Source organism: Drosophila subpulchrella, chromosome 4 (genome assembly GCF_014743375.2).
Source record: "Drosophila subpulchrella strain 33 F10 #4 breed RU33 chromosome 4, RU_Dsub_v1.1 Primary Assembly, whole genome shotgun sequence".
NCBI classification, from domain to species: domain Eukaryota; kingdom Metazoa; phylum Arthropoda; class Insecta; order Diptera; family Drosophilidae; genus Drosophila; species Drosophila subpulchrella.
In genome coordinates this window covers 1556320-1568015 of record NC_050608.1, presented here as the reverse complement: position 1 = coordinate 1568015, position 11696 = coordinate 1556320, and the positions used below count along the sequence as shown (strand labels likewise).

At 36.4% G+C, this 11696-nt stretch overlaps 1 protein-coding gene and 1 long non-coding RNA gene across 8 annotated transcripts in view; one reads left to right on the top strand and one right to left on the bottom strand.

Annotated features, from left to right (window-relative positions):
- Window positions 1-3478: 3478 nt before the first annotated feature.
- On the bottom strand, window positions 3479-4423 carry LOC119552088. Of its 2 annotated transcripts, none has more exons than XR_005219574.1 (3): window positions 4341-4423; window positions 3705-3724; window positions 3479-3614 (listed from the first exon to the last, which is right to left on the bottom strand). It is a non-coding gene; the product is annotated as an uncharacterized LOC119552088 (long non-coding RNA). The 2 variants fall into 2 exon arrangements; XR_005219573.1 differs by having other exon boundaries at window positions 3539-3633.
- LOC119551734 (rho GTPase-activating protein 6) overlaps window positions 3566-11696 on the top strand; it is a 37483-nt gene continuing 29352 nt past the window's right edge. The window contains exons 1-2 of one of the 6 annotated variants that reach the window (XM_037861482.1): window positions 3979-6386; window positions 6667-6769. In XM_037861482.1, the coding sequence (XP_037717410.1) occupies window positions 4475-6386; window positions 6667-6728 (1974 nt within the window). In that variant the 5' untranslated portion in view covers window positions 3979-4474 and the 3' untranslated portion in view covers window positions 6729-6769. Of the gene's footprint in view, window positions 3711-3978; window positions 6387-6666; window positions 6770-11696 lie in introns of those variants that run through there. The other 5 variants (XM_037861660.1, XM_037861566.1, XR_005219557.1 and 2 more) reach the window with 5 other exon arrangements.

The following is an 11696-nucleotide window of genomic DNA, read 5'->3' as shown; positions in this document are numbered from 1 at the left end:
AGTAAGCTTGTTTCATCCCCTACTCAGTGCTTTGTAAAGTTCTTGTGAGTTGGCTTTCTACGGAACTTTAAGATGTCATGCATCCCTGAAAATATTCGCGCATGCCCAGTGTTATGAGTATGCACCCTGTTCACCTTGCACCTATACAGTGTGACCATAAACACCTATGCTCCTTCAAAAATATGAACAAATTATGGGGCGCCAACAACTCTTAAGCCCCTTTAAAAAAGTTCGCTTGTGTCTTATGTGTATATTCTTGATCACAAAAGAGTTGTGAGTATAGGCAATAGCATTGAATTTTAATTATCATTAATAAAAGTCATGCTAATAAAAACACTTTTCATTGGTATAAAAAACAAGAAAGGAAGTTAACTTCGGCAAGCCGAAGTTTGTATACCCTTGCAGTTATAATTATTAAATTTAAAAATACAAAAACTGATTTTTCCAATGGTATAAGATAATATGTCAAAAACACCGAAGCTATAATGTGTTTCATATTATTTTCCCTCCAATTTTCCGATCTTTCCTATGGCAGCTATATGATATAGTCGTCCGATTTTGATAAAATTAAATTCGAAACTCAGAACTATTTAAAAAATGTTATTTCCAAGCTTAGGAGGTTATATGTTAAAAAACACCAAAGCTATAATTTGTTTTATATTATTTTTCCACCAATTTTCCGATCGCTCCTATGGCAGCTATATGACATAGTCGTCTGACTTTGATAAAATTTAAATCGAATTTCAAAACTAATTAAAAAAGTTATTACCAAGCTTAGGAGGTTATATGTTAAAAAACACCAAAGATATAATTTTAAAAAATTTGTTTTCCGATTATTCCTATGGGAACTATAAGATATAGTTGTCCGATCCGGCTGGTTCCGGCTTATATATTACTTGCAAAAAAGAAGAAAGAAAAAAAAAGACTTTTGGGAAAGTTTCAGCCCGATAGCTTTAAAACTGAGAGACTAGTTTGCGTAGAAACGGACGGACAGACGGACATGGCTAGGTCGACCGGGTAGTGATGCTGATCAACAATGTATATATTTTAGGGGTCGGAAACGTCTCCTTCACTGCGTTGCAAACTTTTGTTTGAAATCATTATACCTTCTGCAAGGGTATAAAAATGTCAAGACCGTAACACAAATCAAGGAAAAATGCTATAGTCGAGTACCTCGACTATCAGATATCCGTTACTCAGCTAAAGGGACCAACGGAAAATGGAGATATGCCAGCAGCAAAGCGAGATTGAAATGCGCCACCTACCCGCGATCTCAATATACAAGGGTGGTCAAAAGTGTTTTCACAAAAAAAAAGTTAAATATATTCATAATTTGAACTTACATCTTGTTAACTTTGGCATTAATGGAAAGGTAATTTAAATGCCGTTTGAATGATACAATACATTTCTTAACACATTCAGTACTTATTGAAAAGGACGAATTTGTGTGAAAATGTCCTTTTTGAACTTTTTTCCTCGACTTGAAAACTTAAATTTTTTGATGCAAAAAGTTTCTTCAAACAAAAATAATAGTAACTGCAAAAAGAATTTTTCAAAAATTATTTTGCTTATATTTTTTATGATTTTTTGAAAATGCTTAGAAACATGCATTTTAGCCATATTTTTCTCTTTTTCATACAAATATTTTCCGACAGTGTCACCTTTAAAAAATCATAAAAAATATAAGCAAAATTATTTTTGAAAAATTCTTTTTGCAGTTACTATTATTTTTGTTTGAAGAAACTTTTTGCATCAAAAAATTTAAGTTTTCAAGTCGAGGAAAAAAGTTCAAAAGGGACATTTTCACACAAATTCGTCCTTTTCAATAAGTACTGAATGTGTTAAGAAATGTATTGTATCATTCAAACGGCATTTAAATTACCTTTCCATTGATGCCAAAGTTAACAAGATGTAAGTTCAAATTATGAATATATTTAACTTTTTTTTTGTGAAAATACTTTTGACCACCCTTTTATAATTATGTGGGCGTTAGATTTGGTGTGGCAATTTTTTTTTTGGGTCAAACGATAGGTATTGAAGAGACTAATACATATCAGTTAAAATTTTTTTCTACCATGAAAATTGTGGGCGCAAATTGGGCGGCTTGTGGGCGTTAGAGTGGGCGTGGCATATTCGCCAACAAACTTGCGCTGCGTACAAAGCTACGGAATCTAAATCTGAAATCCCACTTCTCTATCTTTGATAGTTTCTGAGATATCCGCGATTATACTTACGATTTTTTGAAGTTTGTGGGCGGCTTTTGGGCGTTAGAGTGGGCGTGAAACACTTTTTAGGGTCAATCGATAGGTATTGATAAAAACAATACATTTTAGTTAACATTTTTATTCTAGCATCAAAACTGTAGGAGCCACAGTTTTGGGCGGCTTGTGGGCATTAGAGTGGGCGTGGCACCCTACTGAATCAAACTTGCGCTGCGCAGGAGTCTCAGGAATCTGCATGCCTAATCCCAGTATTGTAGCTCTCAGCGTTCATAGGGACAGACGGACATGACTAGATCAACTCGGCTAGTGATTCTGATGAAGAATATACATATATACTTTATGGGGTCGGAAACGCTTCCTCCTACCTGTTACATATTTGTCGTCGAATCTAGTATACCCTTTTACCCTACGAGTAACAGGTATTATAACGCAAACCGACAAATATAACTTTGCAATAGAGTATCGTAATGCAATGGTTTTGGAACCAATCGACGTGTTATTTGGTATAGAATGTGAACAAATTAAAAGAACAGTACATTTTGCTTCTCCGGTTTCCCTAGCTTAAATCTTCTTAATTTAACTTTTTGTACTTTCACCACAATTTTTCCCGAACCAATCGACTTATTAAAGGTCTTACTACCGAAGAAGAAGAAAAGCACAATACTTTTCTATCGATTTATCACTCGTTATTATCGGACCCTCGATGAAGACTTTGAATTCCGCGACTATATATATTAGTCGCCTTCGCACACTGTCCTGGTGATCTTCGATACTACGTGTACTGCCGTCCAAAGCTACTAGGTTGTTAATGCAAGCAGAGTTTTATGCGTATATTTGCAAAGATTCAAAATGTGCCAGGTTTCAAGGGCCAGATTTGAACAGTTTTAAACAAATATTGAGTTTTTTTGAGTTATAGGGGTTTAAATTTTCCATTTTCGGCACTTTTCCGATAAAATTGCACTCGGAGTTTTATAATTTCGGATTAGTAGGAGATATCTTAATGAATTTTTCTAATACACTCTAATTCCATCGAAAATGAACACAATTTTTGAAATTTATTTTTTTTAAATATATAAACAATTTTATTTTTATTTTTCAGTGTGCTTCACCATGTACAGAGTTCAGTACCATACAAAATGAAGGTTTATTATAAACAAAACTTTAAAAAACAAGCTTACTATGGCAAGATGATATGGAATTAAAATCGTACGATTATTACAGTCAGTACATTCCCAACATTTGTATATAAATATAACGTACCTAAGAATGCTATATGATATACCCGTCCGATTTTAAGGTTAAAAATCAAAACTCTTAGATCTTAAAATAACGATTTGCCCCGAGTAGAAGATATTAAGATCAATAACAATAAAAAAAGTTTTATCCGAAATTCTGAAATCGTAAATAAAAACTGTACTGAAATCATAATACCCTCGGCTGAGGGTATAAAAAGATAAGTCCAAAAATATTTATAAAACTCACCAACAGGTATGTCAGATGCGCTAGAAAAATAGAAAATATAAAGTAAAACTATCTTTTAAACAAGAATATATTTGTGTTTGTCCGCGAAAATCTTGTTTATAAATATAAAACATGTTCCATGCTCCTAAGTGTTTTTTTCAGAAACGAAAACGTTTATATGTATACGCTATACTCGTACATATGTATGCTTGTTGGTTGTATACCAAAAATAATATCTCGTGAACTTCGGAATCTCTTCATGTGTTTTTCAGAAAATAATTTTCCTTCTTTTCATATGTACATGCTCTCTCGCCTGGCATTTGGTGTTATTTTGCGTGCTCTTATGTTTAACATTGATTAAAGTTGTAATACAAAAGCACTGAAAATTTAATAGTGTTATAATAATTACAATATATAATTTCTCCGGAGCCCAAAAATTACATATAAGTATATCTACACGTACATATGTAGATATACCCATTTTGTTGTATATCGAATTCGCCCATAAAAAAACATGCATTTATAAATAAACGAATGTGGTTACATAGCTCCTTTACTAGTGTCGGAATATAATCAATTTTAAATCTCCGTACAAATGTTTTCAAAATATGTTTTGTGCTTTTAAACTCTTTAACTAAACATTTTTTTTGGGCTTACGTGTTAAAAATTGATTGTGTATGTAAAATAGTGTCAGACACAGTAATCTGTTCTCCATCACGCTTTTACAAAGAATATACTGCACTTAGAAAGTATTTATACTCACGGAAATAAATATATGTACTACGGACTTTATGTGTCAATATAATATGGACTTTCCAAAAAAAAACAAAGAATCGGCAAAGTACCTGACGACCTTGAGAAGACCTGTGGCTGCCATAAAAAAAAGGTCAGGACCGCTGAATAAAGCGCTTGACGAGGTGAACGATAATCCACATGGATCGCAAATATCCTTATCGTCATCTTCAGATGTCAATATACGCAAGCCAAATAATTTCACAAGCAAGCACTCAGGAGGAGTTCCTTCTGGAAATAGGCTACGACGTCGTAGCACAAAAGACAAGGAAAAAAAACGAGAGCGCTGGCTTTTAACTCGAAAAACGTGGAGATATATGACAGATGCTGGTCGTAAGCTTATTCCCGATAGCTATCAGGCAGGGTCAGACAACTTTGAATTACTAGAAGAACATTTTCAACGAGTGTGTTTATCTGAACCGAGTTTTGTTTTATGGAGTCGAAGAACCTCGTACCCAGGAGCAATCAACAGCTCTAAGCGAAGATTAAAACAGTTGTCTCGGCACGTGTGTTCCAGCCGTAGAGAAAATAGACTTGAGACAACAAATAGTTATTATAACGCCGATCGAACTATCGAATTATTGCAGACGTTTCTTAAACTTCGCGATGCGTACAAAACAACAACGTTACTTGGTTCAAAAACGGTTCGACCTGACCAAACATCATCACCTAGTGCACAGAGACCAAAATTTGGCAACAAGAATGAAAAAGATCAAACAATGTCCTCTGATATGGCTCTTCAAAAAGAACTCCTTTGCCGTCTGAATCTTCTTTCTAGTGGCGTTATGTTTGCACAAGAGGGAATTCAGTTGGAATTTAGCGATTCACCTGAGACTATACTTGAGGACAAAGTACTATTGAAGAAAATCTACAGCTCCCTCAAGAAACAACAGCTTCATCGGACCCTACATTCCAAGGAACCGAATAAAAAAAGTGTTAATCGGTCAACTTCTTTGTCTTGCTTGAAAATTGGCGCACATGAAAGTATGTCTAGTGGTACATCCCATAAGGACCAAAAGCTTATAAATGAAAATTTCCTATGTGTAAACAAATGTGATACTAGCAAAATTTCGAAAAATTCAAATAATTTAGATCTCAACAGTGTTATACAAAGCTTCGAGTTTCCAAACAAGTGTCTTCTGAACGATCAAAAGATTGATAAAAGCCTGAAATCTTGTGGAACTCAAACTAGTTTTATTCAACTTAGCGAACTAAAAAGTTTGGCGGAACAGTACAAGTGTATGGTTCAAAACTGCGATAATAGTTTACAAGTATTGCAAGAATTTGATAAACAGGATGGTTTAACTTCTTCACGATCGAGCTGTAGAAAGAGTTCGATAGACGAAGACATTTCTCAGTCAGTAAGCGATACGATTAAACGTTATCTGAAAATGGCGAGAAAGAAAAGTGTACAAGGCTCTGAGTCAAATCGATTTAAGTCAGTTAACTATGATCACAATCTGAGAAATATCAAAGCAAAGGGCGAAATTAATCCACCAGGACTCAATGATGGATTGAATAAGGCTGTACAAACTTTAGATGCTTGGCCAGTTATAGCATTGGATTTTATTAAGGGAAACGAAAGTTCTACATACCTGCAAAACGCTCACATAGAATGGATGAGATCTGAGGATGAACGAAAACAGAAACAGTTAGAGTGGCAAAAAAAACAGTCACAACTTCATGAAGAAGTGCATACTCCACATATACATGATCGGGAAGACATCTCACATTATTCAACGTGCAAATCTGCTCCTACATCGCCAACCAGCCATTCTAAGTTGGAAAAGGCTATAAGGACTTCCAGCGGATTGCTTTCTTCAAGTTCTCAATTTATTTCAAGCATTTTGCACGGGCATAGTAATGCAGGAAGCCATATTAACACATTAACCGACAAATGTCCGTATTTAAGTAAGTATGGATTATTATATATTCATTGGTAGATATACTTTCTAAACACTCTATACCCGTTACTCGTTGAGTAAAACTAATGGCCCTGCACAAACAAAAATTTCCTTGTAACGGCGACATTGCTGTCAAAGTTCATTTTATTCTCAAAAAAATCCCGGTATGCCAAGTAAAGAAACAAACTAAACTCGTAAAAAATACTCTGTAAAACACTAAAATAATGAATTGATTTGCATGTGCGGTCCGATCTTCTCCTGAAGCGAGTTTCTCCGTCTCGTTCTAGCACGTTATGTACGCAGTTCAACCCGAAACAGTTCGTCTGGAAGTGTAATACACATGCATTAGAAAAACCGCACAATGCATTTTAGGTTAATAAATATTGGGGTCGTTATTTTTCGTGCCTATTCTGAAATGAACGAACATGCACGCAGTGTTATAGTGCCCATCCTTAAAATTGAGTTCGTCTAGGTAAAAAGTGTGAAAAGGCTTTAACAGGATTTGATAGTCAAGGTACTCGATGATAAAGGTCTCTCCTCTTTGCTTGCATAGGCTTGCTGGGGGCATAATATATTAAGTGAAGTTTGCAACGCACCCCATAAAGTATATTTATTCTTGATCAGCATCAGTAGGCGAGTCGATCATGTCCGTCTGTCCGTATCTACGAAAACTAGTCTCTCAGTTTTAAAGTTATCGGGATGAAACCTTCCCAAAGGTCTTATTTCTACTGGAGGTAGTATATAAGTCGAAACGAGCCGGGCCCGAGAACTATTTTTAAAAAATGTATAACTTATAACTTCGCCTTTTTATACCCTTGCAGAGGGTATATTGATTTCAGTCAGAAGTTTGCAACGCAGTGAAGAAGACGTTTCCGACCCCATAAAGTATATATATTCTTGATCAGCATGACTAGACGAATCGATCTACCCATGTCCGTCTGTCCGTCCGTTTCTACGCAAACTAGTCTCTCAGTTTTGAAGCTATCGGGCTGAAACTTTTCCAAAAGTGTTATATCTTTTGCAGGTAGTACATAAGTCGGAAACAGCCGGATCGGACAACTATATCTTATCGCTCCCATAGGAATAATCGGAAAAAAATTTTAAAAAATTATATCATTGGTGATTTTTAGCATATAACCTTTTAGCATATAACATTTTTTTATTAGTTTTGAGTTTCGAATTAAATTTTATCGAAATCGGACGACTATATCATATAGCTGCCATAGGAACGATCGAAAAATTGGTGAAAAAATATTATGAAACAAATTATAGCTTCGGTGTTTTTCAACATATAACCTCCTACGCTTGGAAATAACATTTTATAATTAGTTTTGAATTTCGAATTTAATATTATCAAAATCGGACGACTATATCATATAGCTGCCATAGGAACGATCGGAAAATTGGCAGGAAAATAATATGAAACAAATTATAGCTTCGGTGTTTTTTGACATATTATCTTATACTATTGGGAATATCATTTTTTGTGTTTTTAAATTTAATAATTATAGCTGCAAACGTATACAAGCTTCGGCTTGCCGAAGTTAACTTCCTTTCTTGTTTCATTATCATTCGCTTAATATTTCAGAGTTTCGATTTAAAAAAAAAATAAAAAAAAAAATCGAACGACTTCATCATATAGCCACCATAGGATTAATTAATGTCAAAATAATACATAGACCATTACATTTCCTTTTTTGGTAAACATAAACGGTAGTAAATTCAAATGGATCATCATCTTAAGATGTTTGTAATTTGTTGTTAGTTTTCTAAAAATCGGAAAGCTCTGTACATACAATGTATATGTATGTATAGAAAATTCGGCGTGCAGAAGCTAGCTTCCTTTTTTGTTACATATCGTATCTAATAGTCGAGGCCGTCGACATTACTATATGCATTGGTTAATTTGACAAAGAATATTTGTATACCCGTTACTCGTAGAGTATGATGAACGCTGAGACCTCGGAAACTATAAGAGCTAGGCTATTGAGATTTGGCATGCAGATTCCTGAGCTTCTTACGCAGCGCATGTTGGTTTCAAACCGCCCAAGACTGTGGTTCATACAGTTTTGATGCTACAATAAAAATTTTAAGTGTAAGAGTAACGGGAATCTGATAGTCGAGGTACTCGACTATAGCGTTCTTCCTTGTTTGTGCTAGTTTTCTCTTCTAATATTTTGTATACCATTTTGTTAAGTTTTGCCATCTACAAATTCATTTTTATGCAAACCAAACGACTATATCATGTAGCTGCCTTGCGAAGGATTTGAAAATGTCTTGGAAAATAATACAAAAATATATATTCTTTGTTTTAATAGCATTCTTTTCTCCCCTAAAATATACCAGTTACTCTGCTAACCAAATTATCTTATTATCTTTCACTCCGATTGAAAATGTAAGTTTATTAAATTTACACCAAAAATCTTCAAAAATGTAGTCAACGTTTAGCTCAAATTTGGCAAGAAAAATCACGACATAATCACGATAATGTGCGGTTTTTTCCAAAAATGTTCGGACTTTTATCGATAAAAACTTCATACAACTTTTTTCTGCGTGACCACGTTTGATACCGATAAAAGATTAATCGAACATCAAAAAAATCTAAAACTTACCTCGGCAGAAAATTGGAATCAACTCCTGAACATTTTCGTGCAATCATTTTTCACAATTTTCGAAGTGGGTTATCACGACAAAAGTGCATCGATGAACGTAAATGTTTGTATGGCGATGTAGCAGCATCCTATAACACTGTGAAAAACTGGCCTTATGAATTTAATCATGGCTGACGCTCGCTCGATGTCGAAGGTCGTGTAGGTCGTCCAAAACAGTCGTTGTGCCAGAGAATATTGATGCCGTACGTGAACTAATGATGCAAGATCGTCATGTGACATACCGTGAAAAATAGGCATCCTTGGGCATTTTCGTCAACAGCATACATTCGATATTGTATGAAAGCCTGGCCGTAAAAATCTGCGTTCTTGTTGAATCCTACGATTAAAGATCGCTCAAAAAAAGGCTCGTAAAGAAAAATTAAAAAAAATATAATCGCCGTGTTTTAATAGACGTTTATAAGGGCGTCACAGGTGACGAATCGTGGATCTATGCTTATGATCCCTAAACAAAACAGCAATTGACCGTAGGGGTCTTCCGAGACGAGCCAAATCCAACGAAAGTGGTTCGTGGATGTAACACTTCAAAGCAAATGGTGGTCGCCTGTTTCTTCGGTAAAACTGGTCATGTGGCGACTATTTCGCTTGAGCAAGGAAGGACGGTCAATTCTGAGTGGTACACCACAAATTGTTCAACTTTTTTTATACCTACGCACAGAACTAATTACGCTCTAAATGTGCAAGTTTGCAGGGCCTTGAATATATTTAACAGTTTTCGTCTAGCAATAGCAATAAAAAGACATTGTTCATGTATATCTCTAGATTTAGAAATTCGCTAAGACCCATTTAAGTAGCCAGTAAAGGATATGAAATCTCTTGGCGAAATAAATAAATAAGTAAATAAATTTGTTTGCCTGAAGTCATCGGAGATATTCGAAAAGCGAACACTAGAGGACAGATTATTGTGCACCATGACAATACGAGCTCTTACACATCAGCTCAAGCCAGCGCCTTTTCGACCGGCCAAAACGTCCAATTGATGTCATCCGCCCTACAGCCCTGACTTGGCACTTTATGACTTATTATACCCGTTACTCGTAGAGTAAAAGGGTATACAAGATTCGTCGGAAAGTATGTAACAGGCAGAAGGAAGCGATTCCGACCTCATAAAGTATATATATTCTTGATCACTAGCCGAGTCGATCTAGCCATGTCCGTCTGTCCGTCTGACCGTCTGTCCGTCTGTCCGTATGAACGCTGAGATCTCGAAAACTATAAGAGCTACACTACTGGGATTAGGCATGCAGATTCCTGCGCAGCGCAAGTTTGTTTCAGCAGAGTGCCACGGCCACTCTAACGCCCACAAGCCGCCCAAAACTGTGGCACCTACAGTTTTGATGCTAGAATAAAAATTGTAAGTGAAATGTATTGTTCTCATCAATACCTATCATTTTACCCAAAAAATTTTTGCCACGCCCACTTTAACGCCCACAAACCGCCAACAAACTTAAAAAAATCGTTAATATGAACGTGGATATCTCAGAAACTATAAAAGATAGAGAACTGGGATCTCAGATTTAGATTCCGTAGCCTTGTACGCAGCGCAAGTTTGTTACGCGAATATGCCACGCCCACTCTAACGCCCACAACCCGCCCAAGCCTGTAGCGCCCACAATTTTCACGCTAGACCAAAAAATGTTCACTGAAATGTATTTGTCTCGTCAATACCTATCGATTGATCAAAAAAAAAATTGCCACGCCGACTCTAACGCCCATAACGCTTAAATCTGTCTACCGCCGGTAGGTGGCGCATTTCAATCTCGCTTTGCTGTTTGCATATCTCCATTTCCTTTTGCTCCCTTTAGCTGAGTAACGGCTATCTGATAGTCGAGGTACTCGACTGTAGCGGTCTTCCTTGTTATACCCGTTACTCGTAGAGTAAAATGGTATACTAGATTCGTCGGAACGTATGTAACAGGCAGAAGGAAGCGTTTCCGACCCCATAAAGTATATATATTCTTGATCAGGATCACTAGCCGAGTTGATCTAGCCATGTCCGTCTGTCCGTCTGTCTGTCCGTCCGGATAAACGCTGAGATCTCGGAAACTATGAGAGCTAGGCTATTAAGATTTGGCGTGCAGATTCCTGAGCTTCTTACGCAGCGCAAGTTTGTTTCAGCAGAGTGCCACGCCCACTCTAACGCCCACAAACCGCCCAAAACTGTGGCTCCTACAGTTTTGATGCTAGAATAAAAATTTTAACTGAAATTTATTATTCTCATCAATACCTATCGATTGATAAAAAAAAAGTTTGCCACGCCCACTTTTACGCCCACAAACCACCCACAAACTTCAAAAAATCGTAAATATGAACGTGGATATCTCGGAAACTATTAAGGATAGAGAATTGGGATCCCAGATTTAGATTCCGTAGCCTTGTGCGCAGCTCAAGTTTGTTACGCAAATATGCCACGCCCACAAACCGCCCAAGCCTGTGGCGCCCACAATTTTCATGCTAGATACAAACTGAACTGTATTGGTCTCGTCAATACCTATCGATAGACCCAAAAAAATTTTGCCACGCCCACTCGAACGCCCATAACGCTTAAATCTGTCTATTGCCGATAGGTGGCTCATTTCAATCTCGCTTTGCTGCTTGCAAATCTCCATTTCCCTTTTGTCCCATTAGCTGAGTAACGGGTATCTGAT